The sequence below is a fragment of the Cariama cristata genome, unplaced genomic scaffold, assembly GCF_000690535.1.
Source record: "Cariama cristata isolate BGI_N322 unplaced genomic scaffold, ASM69053v1 scaffold16331, whole genome shotgun sequence".
Lineage (NCBI taxonomy): Eukaryota > Metazoa > Chordata > Aves > Cariamiformes > Cariamidae > Cariama > Cariama cristata.
In genome coordinates this window covers 65,458-84,668 of record NW_009597752.1, presented here as the reverse complement: position 1 = coordinate 84,668, position 19,211 = coordinate 65,458, and the positions used below count along the sequence as shown (strand labels likewise).

The following is a 19,211-nucleotide window of genomic DNA, read 5'->3' as shown; positions in this document are numbered from 1 at the left end:
TACAGTCTTTGCATGCAAACCCTAAACAGAGCGTGCTGAATTTTTAAACTTGAGTTCCAGCCTGTACCTTCCTCCCACTAAGCAGACCAGCCAGCTCCAGTTAGATCATCTCGTCAACTGCTACCAAGAGTGGTTCTGTAGAGCATGGTTGCTGTTTTGTGATGTGACTCCTAGTGCTGCGTGTACTGTGATAAATCTGCTGTGATTTTTAACAAATTAAAGAACAGCTTACTAAGTTACACAGAACCCCCCCCCAGCTGAATGTTAAGTCAGTCGTACCGGATCCCACTGTACAGGTATGTTTGTTATTCAGGTGTGAGATTGGAGGGTGTTTTGAATACTTTTGGACTATATGTGCTCTCATCAGGTGTGGCAAGAAGCAAACAAGGTAGTGACTGTTGAGGAAAGAGCCAGCTTACGGTCTTTAAAGACCAGTTCAGTCAGCCTGGTGAAGAGGTTTGATCGTTAGGCTCTTAGAAGAGGTTACTCACTTAAAGACAAAAGGAAAACTGTTTTCACTGGTCTTCTATAACGAGGTAACTTGTCCGAGCTTAAAACGCCCTTGGAACTGAGATCTAATGTGAGTGCCGCAGGATCTGCTCTGCCAGGCCCCGCAAGAGCATCAGCACCCCACCCTGCGCTAGCCAGGCCAGTGAGATCACTGAAAAAATAAATAGTTCCATAAGCACTGGAACTAATGACTTGTTTCATGTGGTTTAGTCTGTTGTGGTTGATTTGTCTTTGGCAAAATCAGAAGGGTGTGCTCTGCCTGAAGTTTTTTATGCAGTAGGGCTGTTTGCAAGATTTCTTGGGAATAAAATTTCTCTGGTGTCCAAAAAGATGTAAACTTGTGTTCCACTTTCCCAGTTCAGCATTTACAAGATTCTTTTCTGTTACTCATCCAGCTGTTTTCACAGGATCTGTAGGAACAAATTAAGACTCCTTTGTTATATTTGGCCAATAGTGGTTAATTAAATCAGATTGTTAGAAGACACGCAAACAGCATGATTTCCCAAGGCAAGGAAAAGTAGGCTGAAAGTATTGGTGATTCTGTGTGGTTGTCATTATGGCCGAATTCACTGTAGGGCTCTCCTTAGGCTACAGGTGGTACTATGGTACCACCCGAGTTGTTTTTCTTGGGTAACCTCTGAAGTGTGTCTACAATAGTTGGTGAACTTGCCTGCTGCCTTCTCAAAGCTCTAATGTGAAAAGAGTAGTTTCGCACACTAAATGTTTTCATGGCTTTGCAGAGAACAAAACTGTTCAGCATGTTGAGGTACTTACTTCTGTTTATAGCTAAAGGCAAAGTACAGTATCTGTTTTGTTTGTTTTTTTTTTTTTAATCTTTTTGTTACCTTACTGCTGTTCTACTGGCTGGCAATATTCTGGTGTATTTCTTCCTGCAGACACTCAGACTCCCTCCACCAGAGCATGAGTAACATTCCTCATCTGCCTCAAAAATAGTAGCAAGTAAATTGTGATTTGTGATTCAATTGAAATTGAAGTTACCAGGTACGATGCTAGTCTTGCACTGTCTGATTTGGATTGAATGTTTCTTTGCCTCCATGTCTTCTACGAGAGTCAAGATGGTGTTATTTGCATGCTTGCTTCAGAAATAAAGTATGTGAGGGGATGGAGGCAAATGATGGTTTGTTTTTTTTTTCCCCTCTTCCAGGCTAAAATGGTGCATGTTCTTCTCCCAGATGTACGTTAAAGGCACCAGTGGGGACTGGTGAGGATGAGAGGACTGTGCTGGGGTTATGGGTCCCATATTCTGGGAGAAGACAGAGGTCTCTGTGTCACTTTGAGCTCCAGCCTGTCCACGGGATTCAATCAGTTAGGGACTTGTTTTGGCCTTGGAGTCCTCTCCACCTTTCCTTCTCCCTTCTCTGTATTTAACCTGGGTAGATAAACATCAGATGGGTATAAAGGCATAGTGAGAGAAGTTAAAACCCAGTCCTGCTGCTTTCTACTTTCCCCTGAAGCCTGAATTGACCAAAGGATTTCATTATTTTGTGGGGCTTTTTTAACATTGTGAAGAATTCAAGTGGTATGTTATTGGTGGTGCAATGATACAGTTCACACACTGTCTTAAAATCGTTTGTTTCATATATGAATTTGAAATTTCCTAGTATGTCAATGAGCAGCATAAAATGTAATAAAGATCAGTTGTTCACAGTCTGAGAGTAATTTCGTTGCTGTGTGTCACTTGATCATGCAGAGGAGATCCAGCTATTAGTGGTGGTGTCCCCAACTGCCACTCTGCTGAAGTAGTCTTGTTTGGTGGGACAGAGCAAGTGTCCAGGAACAAGGAAAGGGTATCTGACGTGATTACTCATTTCTTGTATTTGTCATGTTGCCTTCATGGTATGCACAAGGAAGATGGAAGAGAAGACCTCTGCTGCCGATTAGATTGACTGTCTTGCATTATTGTATTTTTTGAACCTTTGTTTGTTTCGTGTACCTCTTAGCTTAGGCTTGCCACAAGTTTCCTCAGAAACAAATATATTACATATACATGTATGTTTACACTGTGTTCTCCTAGTGACACTCTGGCTATATGTCCTCTTTGAATGTTGCTTATGCTTGCTTGATTGGAAAGTTGCCCTTATGGGTGTGAAAAAACTTGGGATAAATATACATGGCTGTGGCAGGAAAATACAGAAAGTCGACTAGTTGGGAGTTATCGATGGATTAGCTTTCTAAACAGATATTGCAAGTAAAAATTCTTTAACATCATGGTTTAACTTGTTATCTACAGGGAAGAGTGCAAATCAGAAGATGCTACTTGCAAGATCTCTGAGTCTGACCCTGAGGAATTATCAGATGAAGCAAGTGCTGACACCTTCTATGGAACTTCTCCTCCTAGTACACCCCGCCAGATGAAGCGTATGTCAACAAAGCATCAGAAAAATAACGTTGGGAGACCTGCTAGCCGTTCCACTTTGAAAGGTAGGTGTGGTGTTTTGTTTTATTTCTTAAAATGACCATAAAGTTGTAGCGGTAGCCCTTCATTACCTGATGGAGGAGATATGCAGAAGATGGAGTGAGATACTGAGGTGTGATGAAAGGACAGGAGGCAGCTGTCATAAGTTGCAACAAGGGAAAACTCTTTTGAGTATTAGAAGAAAAATTTTACTGTGAGAGTGGTCAAACAGTGAACAGTTTGCCAGAGTTTGTTGGGTTGTTGAATCTCCATCTTTGGAGATTTCCAAAACACAACTGGATAAGATCATGAGCAGGCTAAATTAGTTTTGAAATAAACCCTGCTTTGAGCATGAGGTTGGAAAAAATTACCGTCAGAGGTATTTTCCAATCAATTTTTTCTGTGATTCTATGGTCTCTAGTAACGGTGTAGTTTCTTCTGTGCCCCAGTTTCATGTTCTGAAGCTCTTCACAGTCTGTTTTATAAAAACCAAAGTTGTTGCTGATTATGCTTTAGTCTTTAGTGTCACTGAAGCAATTAAATTGTAGTTACCACTGTTTACTTCTGTTGCTGCATTGGTCATAAAGTCATAGGCTTTTTTGGGAAAGTCATAAGCTTTTTGGTTTTTGGGAAAAAATGAAAGGTACTTGATACATGTTTTTTCCTAATGTTACTAAGTAAGGATAACTAATATTAAATAAAACATTTTTAGGTTAAAGTATGAATTTTAAGCTTTTCTTTAATTTTGAGCAGATATAGAATATGGTAATTGCTTGTTGAAAAGATAATTGTAAAAAACATCCAGTAGCTACATCTTTTCAAGCTGCCCTTCCAAGAAAAAAAAGAAAAAATGTACAATTTTAGTGGTTTTACTGATCTTGTGATAGGTACAAAAAAAACCATTTTTTAAGATAGTATGTTCAGTATTATCATACAGAACATACCTAGGTTTGGTTTGGTGAGGGTTTTTTGTGTATGTGGGATTTTTTTTTTGGTGGTGTGTGTTTGTGTTTTTTAATTTTAAATAATGTCAGACAAGGTTATTTGCCAGAGTTGTTATGGCAGCTTGACTATTGCCAGTTAATATTTTGGAAACAATTTTTTAAGTTGCTTCGCAGGAAACGGGAAATGTTATCACAGAGTGCATTTACTTGCAAGGATTACGTTTTCAAGGTAAAGTGTAGGGGAGAAGAAGGTAAACAATTTAGTATGAGTAAGGGAGTACAGTCTGTTCTTCAGTTGCATGGAGTTGTGGAATGCAAGTTCGTAATAAAAGAAGGGCCCATGCAAACATCTTTCAAAGCTTTTGGGTCCCTTCCATTTCATACAGCCTCTGAATAATGTCACTATGAAGAGAGCATTCACCAAAAGATCTCTTCCTTAAATTAAACTGGAGATAAATCTCATTATACTTGCTGGTTAGCTGTGTAGGCATAGGAATTATTAAGCTGCTTTTACTGGCTTTTAATTGTGCCTTTTGGCTAAGGTAAACTCTTTTAATGCAACATTAACCTTATTTAGTTCTGTATATGGTAGTTATGTAATAACATTTCCTTGCTTTCTGTGACTTTTCTTGTTTCTTTCTGGGCTTTCTAAACAGAGAAATTATGATGCCAAATAACTGTAATGCATAATATTTCATAGCAGGGATAAACTGCAGCTCCCTATTTCTCATAAAGGTATTGATCCTCAATACGTGCTCAGCATCAAGGGACTATGTAAAAAAACAGTGCCCGTCTGCTTTTTAGTATGAAATTTCTGCAACTTCATACTTGAAGGGGAACCTCCCTCTGCCCCTCTTTCTTAGCCCTATCAAGTTCCTGAAGTTCATTTTGTAATTTTTTTTAATGAGCTTTTTAAGATCCCAGACTCTACTATGTGCCCCCTCTCACCAACTGATCGTTGCTTAGTCATGAAACCTAGCTGCCCCATGTAGCACTAAAGGTAATTGTTAGTACAGCTGAACTTGTTTTTACAAATTAATTTAAGACTATATTACAAACCTGCAATAAAATTAGTAGTAGGAACTCATACAGTTACAACATTGATACTCATGTATTGCAGAATTGTCAGGTATATTTCCAAGACTAAGTTTTAGTTCTTCCTCTACCTGTTTTTCAGTGGTACTAAATTTTGGTTTTATGCTCAACCTAGGAGCTGAATTGAATGATGCTTTTTCTTGTTCTGGCAGTCACAATCTTTCTTTTTTTTCTCTATTCTTGCAGAGAAAATGAGCGTGCCAACTCAGTCTGTGCATAAAGACAATGGGAAAACCATTGAGAATGTGGAGGAGCACAGCTATAAGCAAGGAAAAAAGATCCGAGACACTCTGAGGACAACAGAACGAGATCACAAGAAAAATGTGCAGTGCTCATTTATGTTAGACTCAGTTGGTGGGTCTCTGCCAAAAAAACCAATTCCAGATGTTGATCTCAATAAGCCTTACCTCAGCCTTGGCTGTAGCAATGCTAAGCTTCCAGTCTCTGTGCCCATGCCAATACCCAGAACTGCACGCCAGAGTTCTAGGACTGATTGCCCGGCAGACCGCTTAAAATTCTTTGAAACCCTGCGGCTTTTGTTAAAACTTACCTCAGTCTCAAAGAAAAAGGACAGGGAGCAAAGAGGACAGGAAAACACCTCTTCTGTCTGGCTGAACCGATCCAATGAACTGATCTGGCTGGAGCTGCAAGCTTGGCATGCTGGCCGGAGCATTAATGACCAAGACCTCTATCTCTATGCAGCCCGTCAAGCTATTCCTGATATCATCAATGAAATCCTGACCTTCAAAGTGAACTATGGAAGCTTCTCCTGTGTAAAGAATGGAGCCAGTCTCAACGGTACTTCAGGAGAAGGAGTTTGCAAAGCAACACGTGGAACTAGTGCTTTCGGTTACTCAAATTACCATGAACACCTCCATCGCCAGCGGGTCTCATTTGAGCAAGTAAAGCGGATAATGGAGCTGCTAGAGTATATAGAAGCACTTTATCCATCTCTGCAGGCTCTTCAAAAGGACTATGAAAAGTATGCTGCAAGGGACTTCCAAGACAGAGTGCAGGCGCTCTGTCTATGGTTAAATATTACAAAAGACTTAAATCAAAAACTAAGGATTATGGGAACTGTATTGGGCATCAAAAATCTTTCTGACATTGGCTGGCCAGTGTTTGAAATCCCTTCTCCTCGACCGTCTAAGGACAATGATCCAGAGGATGAAGTTGATAGGGAAACAGAAGTAAAGGAATCTTCAGGAACATGCACAGAGGAGAGCGATGGTGAAGAACAAATCTCTGAGGAGAATGTTGAGGAACTTAGACAAGCCATCAAGAACAGTTTTACTAATAAGCCAAATTTTGACTTTCAGGACCGTTTTTCAAGGAGACTTGATAGGCTTGAGTCTGAGGATGACTCCGCCTCTTGGGTTATTCCAGAATGCAGTGCTGAGGCAAGCTGCAGCCAACACTGTTTGACTTCTATTTACAGGCCGTTTGTAGATAAAGCACTGAAGCAAATGGGGTTGAGGAAGCTAATTTTAAGACTGCACAAGCTAATGCATGGTTCATTGCAAAGAGCCCGTATGGCGTTGGTAAGGAGTGATCACCAGCTGGAGGTAGGTCGCTACTAGTGTGAATGGATAACAGGAGTACCTCCCCTGCTGTATTGTTTCTAACTGAAACTGGAGGAATTAGGATCTTATGACAGTTTTGGTTGCTTTGTTCATTTTTGAAAGATAATGTATGTTATGATTAATAGGCCAGTTCTGCTTCCACTGAAATGAATCTGTCATTTGACCTGAATTAGGATTTGTGTGAAGCACAAGCTAGTTCTCTGTTCTTGTTTGTAATTGAAATGACATTTTTATGATAACATCTTTGCTCATTACATTTTCTAATATCTAAAGCCATAAGTCAGAAAAATTACAATGGAAAATTAGGCACAAAAGTTGAATCATGAGAAAAATCAGTGATGGAAGCTGTCATTTTCCTTTTCTTATCTTCGAGACTGGATATCTCTCTGCAAGACATCCTTTATGAAAACGTCGCTGCTGTTCTGGGTTTTTCCTCATCTAAATGAATGAAGTACTGTGGTGGCACGTTACACTTGAGGCCAGATCGGATAAATGAATGGACTCTCTTAACCGTGAAATCTATGAAAGCAAGTCATGTTAGCATGTTGCATTCTTCAGCTGGCTCTTAGTTTAATTTTTTTTTCTTTGGGTCATTTTATATTCTTAATTAAGAATGATTGTAAGTTAATAAAAACAAAATTACAAAATAAGCAGTAAACGAAGGACAGTAGCTGAAGTTTCATATGGTAAGTTGTTGTCACTAATTCTTTCAAGGCAGAATATTGTTTCTGAGTACAAACTGTTACCTAACTTGTAGGTGTTTTTATATTAGGAAGTACTAGTAGTAAAGATTACTTTCCCTCTTTGATAAAGTGGCACTGAGAGGGGGGCCTAACCATGGATTCTGGATGAAAAGAAATTTCTTAGCTAACATGCCTGTTCTAATATGGACACAACATGTGGTCTTTGACATGTTGCTGATCTCTTAGTGTTGACTGTCACATTTGCAAAAGGAACAAGAATTGTTTATCTTCCCTTGGGGGTTATTTTTTTTTTTAGGATGAATAAATTTAATTTTTATTTGATTTTGCAAAACTTTGCAGTAGCAACAGTACAAATAAAGATATTACTGTAAAAATGAAGCTATTAGTTGAATTTTTATTTATTCTCTAATTGGTTTTGACTTGTATTCTAAGAAGTTTTGCATTAAGAAAATCTTTGTGTATTTCCAAAGAGTCACGTGCCTAAGCAAAACTTGCAGGTATCTGTTACAGTAACCAAAAGTACCCCCAAACCATGTATACTTAGATGAAAAGTTCAGCTTAATATATAGGTAGGAATACCCTTGATAAAACATAATTTGAGGGTATTGAAAACTACTTTGGATGTATTTTTGAAATTGCTAACTACCTCAAATGTTTTGACTTCATAAGGGTTCTTAAAACAAGTTAATGAAACACTGGTAGCTAGAGTCTTTGCTGCAGCTTCACACAATTAAACTTTTTGGTAACATAACATTGGATGACTTGTGTAAGACGTAAGGTTAATCTTTTCTCCCTTGTTCTCTACGCTTGCAAATTCTTTGAATGTTAATTTTTAGTAATTACTACATTTTCTTTGGAATATTGACCTCTTTTAAGAAATGACTTTATGACTGAAGGTGAATGTTGTAAAATTATCAACTTCTTTCCTGCCTCAAAATTAAAAGAACGCTGTCAAAAAAAAATACTGTTTGTCAGAAGTGTGGTATGTACTGCTGTGCTGCAGCAAAAGATGACATCAGACTAAAGTAGAAGAGATGGTTTTGAATTACTTGGTCTTTGCATCTGACAGTACTTTGAATGTAGTGTCTTGGGTTTCTGTAGTGCAGTTCAGTTTGATATTTGTATGCAGCCAGAGCTGTTAGTGTTTTGTTAATCTTTGTTACTTCTGTTATTTTTGTATCTTTACTGTGTACATACACTTCTGGACATACTTTCATTTCTGTTGTTACTTAAACACTATCCTTCATCTAAAATGTGCTTTATGGATTCTTCCACTGTATCCATTTTAATGCTTATTTCATCTTAAATGTATGTAAATGTTTATACAGATGGCTGGTTTTAGTGTTTTTTAAAGCACAAGTTTCATTCATAGGATCTGATACATCAACAAGGCTCTAGGCACTATAGGGTTTGTTTTGTGTAGAAGTTGTATGATTTGATTCTTAAAGAAAATGGCTAATATTTCTTATTTTAGTTTACAAAATCAGGGATATTATTTTAGTAGAACAGTATTTAAGCCTGTGTACCTGCTTGTTTATTCAGCTGGCTGCACTTTTGAGTATGGATTTTATGTATGACCTCAATAAATGGCTTGGACTTTATTTTCTTGGGAGGTTTATAAGAAGTATTTGGTAGTCTCTTCAAACATTTCAGATTGGGCCTGCTGAAGATTAAGATTAGTCAAATGGAACAATACAAGTTTAGTTGTCTAATACTAAGCTCTAATGTTATGTGCTGTTATCCTTTCTGTTAGAAAATGAAATAACATGTTTATTCAATTTTCTTGTGTTATTTTTGCTCATAGACTAGTTCTTTAATATTTTTATAAGAAGAAATTTTCCAATGCTATATTTGCATTTCAGTGAGGATTGTAGTTCTTAAATATTTTGTTGTGCTGTAGAAGTGTAGTATTTTCATGATCTGTTATTAATGAAAACTTCCTGTATTAAAACCTTTAGCTCTGGTGCTATACACTTCCTTAAAAGAGAGTTAGTAAAAAGATGACATTAATATACCATCTAATAAGATAAGTTCTTATGCTGTAGATCAACTAGTGATTAAACTTCAACTAAACTAGATATAGAGGAAATCCCCACTCATACATGTTTGCTATCTCTGCAGAATGAGCTAGTGGTTTTATAAACCACTTAAGAATCTGCAGTGCATAATATGCTCTGTGCCAACATTAGACAGTAATGAATATGCTATTCCATCTGCCATGGCAGTTGAGAAACATCACAATATTAAAAAATAAAACCAGTAAGAAAACTGACTTTGTCAGTAGCTGTAATTTTGTGCGACTCTTCTGAGAAAGCAGAGCTTGTACAACACTGTGGGCACAAATGTCAAAACAATGTGTGTAGGTGTACAGGAATAAACGGTTGGGTTTTTTTTTATTTTCTGCTAGATAAAAAGCTTAAAAATGTCTTAGATTTTTTTTTTAACTGTCTAGGCAGCACTTTATCATTTGATACAATCACAGGTAATGTTTCACCTCCTTTGAAGTGATGTTATTTAAATGTAGTGCTGAAGAAAAACATAAAAAATGCTAGTTATGGCTAATATAAGAAGGAAGGATATTCCGGTGTCCTAGTTTGCAGCTGTGAAATAAGAATTAGAATAAAACAAACTTAACCTGAAACAAATCTTATCCTTTGATGCATGGTGTGTTGTTATCTTTAAGAGTTGGACACATTTTGCAGTCCAGATTTTCTTTCTAAATTAAACCCCAGAGTACCTACATGTACAGCTTTGCTTAGAATGTTATCACAGGGTATATAGTTTAGATAACTAAGATGTCTATTTCAGATAGTTTCAATTATTTTCTCTAATTAGAAATGTAATTTCATTTAAATGTAATTTTCATTTAAATGAATTGAAAAAAACAGCTTGATATGTTTATATTTTATCTTCTTTTTTAATTTCAGTTTCAATTTCTTAGTATCTACCAAAGTTCATAAATTATTTTTTCAATAGTTTTGTTCAATTTAGCTAGTGATACTTTCTTGAATATTGTATGATTTTACAGTGTGGAGTTTTATATTATATATGCTCTATGTATTTGAAAAGGAACGAGGTTACTCGCTTGACACAGCCAACTGCAAACTTGTTTCTCTAGATAGTCATTGGTGTAAGACCTTTTGATTTATTTATTTTTTTAATATATTTTGAAATTTTCAAGTATTGTATTTTATAATGACCTGAATGTATGTTCCAATATATTATGTTCTTAGCTTGTATGTTCATCATAACCTCAAACAGAAATTTCTTCCTGTGTAGTGATGTAATCTCCAGCTTTAATGGATGCTTTAATAATTTTAAAACAGAAACATGAAGTAAGAGATCGTTTTGTTCACTTCCAAGGGTCCATAATTGTTTTCCTCAGCCTGATGATCCTCAAATAATGAGGAAAATAACCCTAAAAGTTAGCTTTAAAAAAAAAAAAAAATAAGAGAAACTGAAACTTCTGTGGTGGTTTTGCCAGTTAATAGAATCTTACCTTTAAAAAATAATTTTGTGCATGCTGCCTTAAGCAAACGCAGCATCCTAAAGAATTTAAGGATCCTTTTCATGATACCTATTTCTTGTTACAGTTTTCAGAATTTCCAGATCCCATGTTGTGTTCAGATTACGTGCAGTTACTAAATTCCCCACCTTGTTGTGAGCAAAAATGCAGCACTGTGTCATGGGAGGAGCTGAAATCCATGGATTTACCATCTTTTGAACCTGCATTCTTGGTCCTCTGCCGAGTCCTGCTCAATGTTATCCATGAATGTCTCAAGCTAAGGTTGGAACAAAGACCTGCTGGGGAACCATCTCTTTTGAGTATTAAACAGGTTTGCTTCAACTGTTTGGTGTTCTTTTTTTTTTTTTATATTTCCTCTTTGAAATTACTTTATCATTTCATTATGATAAGGTTGTCGGTTTAAAGAGGATTAGTTTAAGAAATAGTATAGTTAGTTATTTAATAACTTTTACAAATAGTCTTGTATTTCATATGGAGATCTGTTTTTTGCATAGTAAACAACTGGTCATATATACCTCTCTAAATTAGACTTCTAGATCAAAACTGCTGATTAAGGAATTATCAGCCAGCGAAGGTAAACAGTATTTGTTCCATTTGCATTGTAAGCTATATAACCTTGTCTAGCACATCTTCCTCCATTTGGGTTTCTTAGGCAGCATAACCAGTTTTAAGGGTTTATACACTTCTTTTTTTTTCCTTAGTTCGATCTTTTTTTCTTTGCGAAGGTAAGACCTCTGCCAACATGTGGTGGTCACATAGTGAAAGTTGATTAAGAGGAAAACCAACCAACCAAAAATCATCTTTCCCAGCATATTGTTTTGCATAAATATATGATATTTTCTGTGGATAGTGACTCAAGATTGTCAGTCCTGTCACTGGCTGAGAATGTTGTATGAGGATTTCTTTTATGGTGGTTACCTGATACAATGAAGGCTGTTTAGATCAATGCAATTTTTTCAAAGTCTAGACCAGGACATACTAAAATGGTCTGAAGTCCTCTCCCTCCTCCCTGGCAAGCATAACCAGATCAGGATTTTATCAGGTGGCCTTTAAGGATAATCATTTAAGTAAGCTCTTGGACTGATTATGATTTCACATTCCAGTTATCTCCTGTTCCAAAATCAATAGCTAGGTTACTTTATGGTCCCAAATAAACTTCAGTCCTCTTTCTTCCCACCTGCCCCTTACTCCCCCCAGCTTACTCTCCCCGTTTTTATTTCCTTGGTACTCTAGGATTTTGGATGCTCTTACAGCCAAAAGCACAGTACCTACAATTTCAATCTTAAGACTCATAGTAAAATATACTATAGCATACTGTATTGTAAAGCACAATATACAATATATCCTTTTTTCCCCGAGGCTGGGGCTATTTTTTTTTCACCCTTACTTTTTTTTTTTTATTCTCCTTGTGGACTTTGAGCTTAAGTGAAAATGACACTTTCTTCCTGGAAAACAATGTGTTTGTTACAGACCGTTTTGGTGGTGTATATTGTCTTGCTAATTTAACAGAAAAAACGAATTCAACTGAGCAAATGCTTGCTGTCCCATGCAGTATTTCTCAACAGGCAAAGGAGCTGTGGAGGCTATTTCACAAATAGATCTATTTGTTTCCTGAAGAATTACAATTCCTAAAATCTTGAGCAGGCTCAAAACAGAACCTGGGGGTCTGTTTTGTTCTGCAAGTTCAGAGTATTACAGAATTAGAGAGGTCTGGGTTGGTGATACTCTGGTCCAACCTTCTGGAAGCTGGGCCCTGTATTAGGTTATCCAGGGCCTTGTTAGGCCAGATCATGAATACTGTTAGTGAGAGAGAGATTCCACTGCTTCTCCAGCCAATCTGTTCTAGCATTTATTTTTCCTTCCAGTAAAGCATTTTTTTCTTGTATCCAGACAGAACTTCCCTGAAGCAACTTGTGCCTATTGCCTCTTGTTGGGTCGCCGTGCATCCTTGTAAAAGGATTGCCCCCGTTTTCTCTGTTACTACCCTCTAGGCATTGGAAAACGGATTAGATTCCCCTTGCACGTTCTGTTTTCCAGGTTGAACAAACCCAGTCCCTTGAATCATTCTTCATATGTATGTAGCGCTATGCAGTTTGGTTTCTATAGTGATTGACCTAGTGGGTGTCATTTGGGGCACTGAGACCTTTAAGTGTCTCCTACTTTTTGGTACCATTTGAAATGTGTAGCAGTACTGTTTGAATGTATCGAGCATGCTAGTCGTGATACTCAGCTTTTCCAAGGTGAGGTTAAATTTTTGGATTACTCTAGCAGGTCAATTCTATTTTTAAAAAAATTAGTTTGCAAGAAAAAGTATACACACAAAAAGAAAACCAACACAGATTATATGCTTCCTATAGTGTGCTTTTTTTACCCATCCTTTCTCACTAGCTTCCCCTTTTTTGAGCCCTCCCATCCGTGTTTCACTTTCAGCGGTAGCTTTTGTAATCCTGATGATCCTGTGTTATCAGAGAGCTGTTCTCTTTCAGTGGCAATTTGCCATTATGTGGTGGCTGTGCTGTTCCTGAACAGTTCAAGATGGTTCTCAAGTTCTGCATTTGTGCTGAGAAGTGGAGGGGGGACTGTGTGTATGTGCACATGGGTTATTTCTGTTAGGTAGTTAAATTAGACACTGTTTGTCTGGTAAAACCTGTGTTGAGTGTCTTATAGCACCATGATCTTCTGCAAAATAACTATCAGGTCTTTCTGAATCTTTCATACCAGTTTGTATCTTCAAAAAGGTAGTAGGTGATACTGTCATTTCATAAAAGCTTCTTCCTTACAAAAATTGGTGGAGAAATTAGGTCAATACTGCTAGAAGATTTTTAGTTTCAGATTATTGGATACTGTAATAGAGAAATGCAATTTACAAATAGGTAATTTCTTGTTCATCAACACCCGTTTAAGTCGGTAACTAGAAGCACAATATCATATTGCATGTTGATGCAGGGGCTGATTTCTTAATTACCAGTTCTGTTATCCACACACCTGTGAACCAGCTAGTATTTGAACATATGTTTTAATGGTTAAAGAAGAAGCCAGCTAAAGGATGTGTGTTTAGATGGGGAAAATGATATCTGATGGTCAGGACTGTCTAGATGATCTTAACAACACATGGTACCTTTTGGGTCCACAGTCCTTATGTCAGCCATCAATGTTTTGTGCAGACTGCTTATGGTCTGTTATTGTCATGTGGCATGCATTAACTCTAAGGTAGTCTGACCTAGGTGAAAAGTGAAAAGTCACACCTACCTGGTTTCTGGTAAGTGACTAACACCCCTTGGAGCAAGGTCACAGCGTACTGAGTAGTTACTGTGTTCTGCCTCATCAGGTTTTGTGTCTCGGGCACAGTTATAGATCACTTAGAGGAGGTGTGATGTAAATTTTGGAAATTACTGGAACAGAAAAATTTGAATGTTTGGTGACAGGTTGTTATTTTATATGTCAGGTAAATATGGGGGGGAGCAAGGGGCAAAAAACAGACCACCAAAACCCAGAAAAATTAATATAAACTTTCTTGCTCTGAACTATGTCATTCTGGAGGCTGTGTGACTGGCCCCACCTGCTTTGCAGAAAATAACTTCTTGTACAAACTCCCTAAACAAAAAGCAACCCATCAAATAAACCAATAATAGTGATAATATTTTTCAGTTTAAGCTGCACATTCTTTAGTGTGCTCATTACAGACCATATGTTTTGCATACCTGTTGCCTTGTGAGTTTCAGTTCCAAAAGCTGATGCTTAAAATTAGCACTACAGGGTTTTTTGTAAATCCTATATTGTGTTATTCAGTAGCATGACACATCACTGTATAGCAGTATTATCTAAACAAAAAAAAAATATCTATTTTTAATGAAATTTTGAGACTATTTTATTTTGGAATGGACAAATGTTACTCTTTTTGAGTTTTTGAAGTGAACTTTGCATGTATCTCTAAGGTATGCCATACTGTATAGTAAAGTTTTATGGACAAGTGATATTGCCAAGTTCCATCTGTCTCTGTGAATAATGGGTAGTTAAATACCAATTTTAAATTCTTTGAACAAGTTAGTTTTACTTTGTGGATCCAAGGGCAAAAGGCCCCAATAGGTTAACACAGTACACTGGGTGTGATTGAGCGGAGAGTGAAAAATGCGCATTCATTTTTGAATATATGACATGTTAGGGATATAAATGTGTAATTATTGGATTTCTGCCTTATTAAAAAAAGCTTTTTTTTCCTTTTTCACCTAACTTGACAAGTTTTAAACCACAGAGTTCAAAATACTGCCCTTGTTCCTCTGCACACAGGGGAGCACAGTGTAGCATGTTCTGGCCTGTAAAAGATTCCAAAGACGCCTGTCATATTATAAACATTATTGTATGTTTTTTGCTTTCATGCCATTATAATTTCTCATACATTGAGTCCACTATATCGATACATTGTTTTGCAAGGACAGCCGTTATAGGAGGTTTTAAAAAGCAGATTAACTAACCAACAATTCCATTCCCTCTGACCCTCCAAATGAACCCCTCTCTTCCTCTGAGTCTCAGTGTAATGAAGTTGTTGATCAGAAAAGGTCAGGGCCTGTCAGACCTGGAGACTGATAATAATTTCGGAAGAATACACACATAGCACTGGAAGACCTTCTGGAAGACAGACATTTGTTACTGTAGGCTTCAAACTGTTGCTCTTTGTGTACTCCTATGTCTGTGGTTGTGCACATTTCTTCAAATAGATAAAAACTGTAAGCTATCAGGGAAGGGTGACAGCTGTTTGGCCAAAAGCGACCACTTCTTGGCTGAAAAGGTAACTTTCCTCATGTTAGCCTTGCCCAGGGAGGCATGAGAAGAAACGCTAACTGTTCAGGTCTCGCGTGGGTTTGAGAGTTGTGGCCACCTGCCCAATAGACTGATAACGAATTTCCTTGTAGTTAAACATTTCTCATAGGTCTCTAAGCATGTCAAACACTTTGCGGATTGTTCCTGACTTGCTTCCATTTAAACTGGTGATTTCATGATTTTGAGCCCTCTTGCCCACTTCTGAATTTTTAACTATCCGGGCAGTTGCTTGCTGTGGCCTTGTACAGGGAGTGAAATCTGAAACATCTACCTCCATCTCCATTTGCAGTGACGTGGCAAATGGCATGATGGCAATTAAATAATCGTGGAAAACTAGTCATGTCTTTCCTTCAGACATGTAAAGTGACTGTATTAATTTCTAAAAAGTGTAGAAATTATGTAGTGATAAACCAACATATTTAGACAAACTGGACCGACAAATTTATGCTTTCACTTCCCGGGGAGAATTTAAGAGTAATGTCTTGACTGATGGCAGTTTCTGGGTTTTCTCTTGCAGCTAGTGAGAGAGTGTAAAGAGGTTCTGAAGGGTGGCCTGTTAATGAAGCAATATTACCAGTTTATGTTACGGGAGGTGTTAGATGACTTACAAAAGATTGATTGCAACATTGACTCTTTTGAAGAGGACCTGCATAAAATGTTAATGGTAAGCTTCAAAAAGGAGAAAATATTTGGAGTTCTAGTATTAATCTGAATACTGCTAATAGATATCTGTTGTCCCTGTTGGTTATAGATCTTGCTCATTTTTTTGTTGTGCTACTTCAACATAATTTTCTTGTTTTAATGGACTTGTAACACAGTTCCAATACTGATTTTTGTGTACTGGACTGTGGTACAGCATACTTGTAAATTGCTTGTATTTACAATAGAATGGTTCATATATAGAAATGTAAATGCCATACATTTAAACTAAACTTTTAATTACCTCTTAGTCTTGAATAAAAAAAACCAACAGTTGTTTAACTAACATCATGTCCTGGTATTGCATTCATTCATTAGTGATACCTTATTCTTAATATGTATTAATTATTGCTGTAAGTTAAATATTTTCAAGACAAACACTCTGAAAGTTATGAAATGAACTATTCTTTAGTAGGTTTAGTTTAAATTACTGTTCTCTTGGATGTAACTGATTTTTATTCTTTTGTGAGTTGTTTGAGCTTTGTCCCCACGATTGTGGGACAAAAAACCCTGAAGATACACCTCAATACTTCATCACTAGTGTTTTGTCAGCAGAGCTGTTAGTACCATCTTTTGTTGAGTACTCATGCATTTTCCTATTACGTGCTTTTCGTTGCCTACAATGGTGAAAATATACTGTTTTACCTAAAGTTTCTTATGCTGTGTGCCTGCCTTCATCTCCATCTGGAATTTCTAGAAACTTCCAGCAGAAATGACCTGACTAGATGAAAGGAAAATGGTTCGTCTTTTCCATTTTGAAATGTCTTACCTGTTTTTTTAGGTAACTGCAATGTTTTTGTGCTTTGAGGCAAGAGCTTGAACTTTGGCAGCAGTTTTAACTGTATGAGGATTTTGCTTTTTCTATGTCTTAGAAGGGACGGTAACAAAACTGTGTAAATAGGAAAAAATGTCAGGCTTCAAAGAATCATAGTTTGTACCTATTCAGAGTTGCAGATTACTGTAGCGCCAGGAGCAGGACAGAAACATTGGATGAATGGTCAAGATTGTCAAAAGATTGGGACAGCTGGGCAAAGAGAGCTGAAGAGATGATTGAACTGCAAATAGGGATAGGGAAAACTTGTACGAAATCAAAAAGTTAAGATAGGATTAATGAGGGGTGGGGTGGGGAACTTTATGTTTTCCTGTGGACTCCTTGTATAGGCAGGCAAGGTAGCTAAGAAGAGTATGGGAAGAGGAATTAGGCTGAGAGTGAAAGGCAAATTAAATAAGGTCAAGAACGGGGCTACAGCCTGAGCCAGAAAAGAGTTCTAAGGTTTTCTGTATCTACTCTGCTCTCATGAGACCGCCCCCTTCCACCCACAGTGCTGTGTTCAGCTCTGGGGCCCCCAGCATAACAGAGACATGGACCTGTTGAAACAGGTCCAGAAGAAGGCCACAAAGATGATCAGAGAGCTGCAGCACCTCTCCTCTGAAGACAGGCTGAGAGAGTTGAGGTTGTTCAGCCTGGAGAAGAGAAGGCTCTGAGAAGACCTTATAGCAGCGTTCTGGTACTTAAAGAGGGCCTACAAGAAAGATGGAGAGGCACTTTTTATCAGGAGTGTAGTGATAGGATAAGGAATAATGGTTTTAAAGTGAAAGAGGGAAGATTTAGATTAGATATAAGGAAGAAATTCTTCCCTGTGAGGGTGGTGAGGCAGTGGCACGGGTTGCCCAGAGAAGCTGTGGATGCCCCATCCCTGGAAGTGTTCAAGGCCAGGTTGGATGGGGCTTTGAGCAACCTGGTCTGGTGGAAGGTGTCCCTGCCCATTTCATTGGAACAAAATTATCTTTAAGGTCCCTTCCAACCCAAACCATTCTATGATTCTATGATCTTGGCATTATTACAGTGTGGTCCAGAAACATCTGAAACCAATCAGAACTGTCTTAACCATTTTGAAGGAGGGATGTTGCTTGATGTTATGGATTATTGAACTAAAACAAATTGCAGCTATTTTTTTTACATTCAGTGTGATCCTGAAGGGTGGGTGTTTGAAGAAAAATTGTACTTACCTGGATTTTTATGTTGATTTAAAACTAATAATTAAATAAAGGTGAGAGATGAGACTTGAGGAGCACAAGGTATAACAGAGAATCTGATAAGCCTGTTCACTGCACTTATCCATACCCAGGAGGATATGTTCAGATAAAACCTTTTTGAATAATCCAGTTAATAAAAGACTTACAGACTGGTTTTCAGTAGTTCAGCTTTAAAAACTCTGGTCACTGTGGGTATTCACTGATACAATGGTCAATAGCAACACAGCAGGCAAGGTGGTGATACTGTCAATATTTTCAGAAAAGTATCATGGGGACATAGTATTTAATATTTTAGTGGCACTTTATGCTTCCTGAGCCATAAATTACACCTTTTGTGTGGAAACATGGAACCCCTTTTCAGTCATAGCAAACAAAAAATGCTGTAGAAATATTTTCCGCAAATTGTATAATACTGAGATTGTTTGTTGATTTGAGAAGTTACAGTTCTTAGTTGCATGTTGTGTAACGATTTCTGTTTAAATTATCTCTTTCCATGTGCAGGTTTACTTTGATTATATGCGAAGCTGGATCCAAATGCTACAGCAGTTACCTCAAGCGTCTCATAGTTTAAAAAATCTGTTGGAGGAAGAATGGAATTTCACCAAAGAAATAACTCCTTGTATAAGAGGAGGTGAAGCTCAAGCTGGAAAACTATTCTGGTAGGTTTTATTTAATTACTCTGCTTATGGTGTTGATTTATACCAGATATGTACTCAAGTCAGCAATTGTTCAGAGTTCCTAGATTGGGCTTCTTGAAACCTCAGTAAGCAGCTGTGAGTCTTTGTGAATTTATGGGTTATTACAATAGCTATAGGATGCAGTAAGTGCAAATTGCTCTTATTCTAACTATAACAGGAATGACTGCTTCTATGGAAAGTC

At 37.4% G+C, this 19,211-nt stretch overlaps 1 protein-coding gene across 1 annotated transcript in view; it reads left to right on the top strand.

Moving 5' to 3' along the window:
- Positions 1-2,761: 2,761 nt before the first annotated feature.
- MAP3K4 (mitogen-activated protein kinase kinase kinase 4) overlaps positions 2,762-19,211 on the top strand; it is a gene marked incomplete at its 5' end in the record, with an annotated part of 54,606 nt that continues 38,156 nt past the window's right edge. The window contains 5 exons of the mRNA XM_009709041.1: positions 2,762-2,952; positions 5,152-6,530; positions 10,846-11,088; positions 16,114-16,260; positions 18,834-18,991. Coding sequence (XP_009707343.1) covers positions 2,762-2,952; positions 5,152-6,530; positions 10,846-11,088; positions 16,114-16,260; positions 18,834-18,991 — 2,118 coding nt within the window. The remainder of the gene's footprint in view (positions 2,953-5,151; positions 6,531-10,845; positions 11,089-16,113; positions 16,261-18,833; positions 18,992-19,211) is intronic.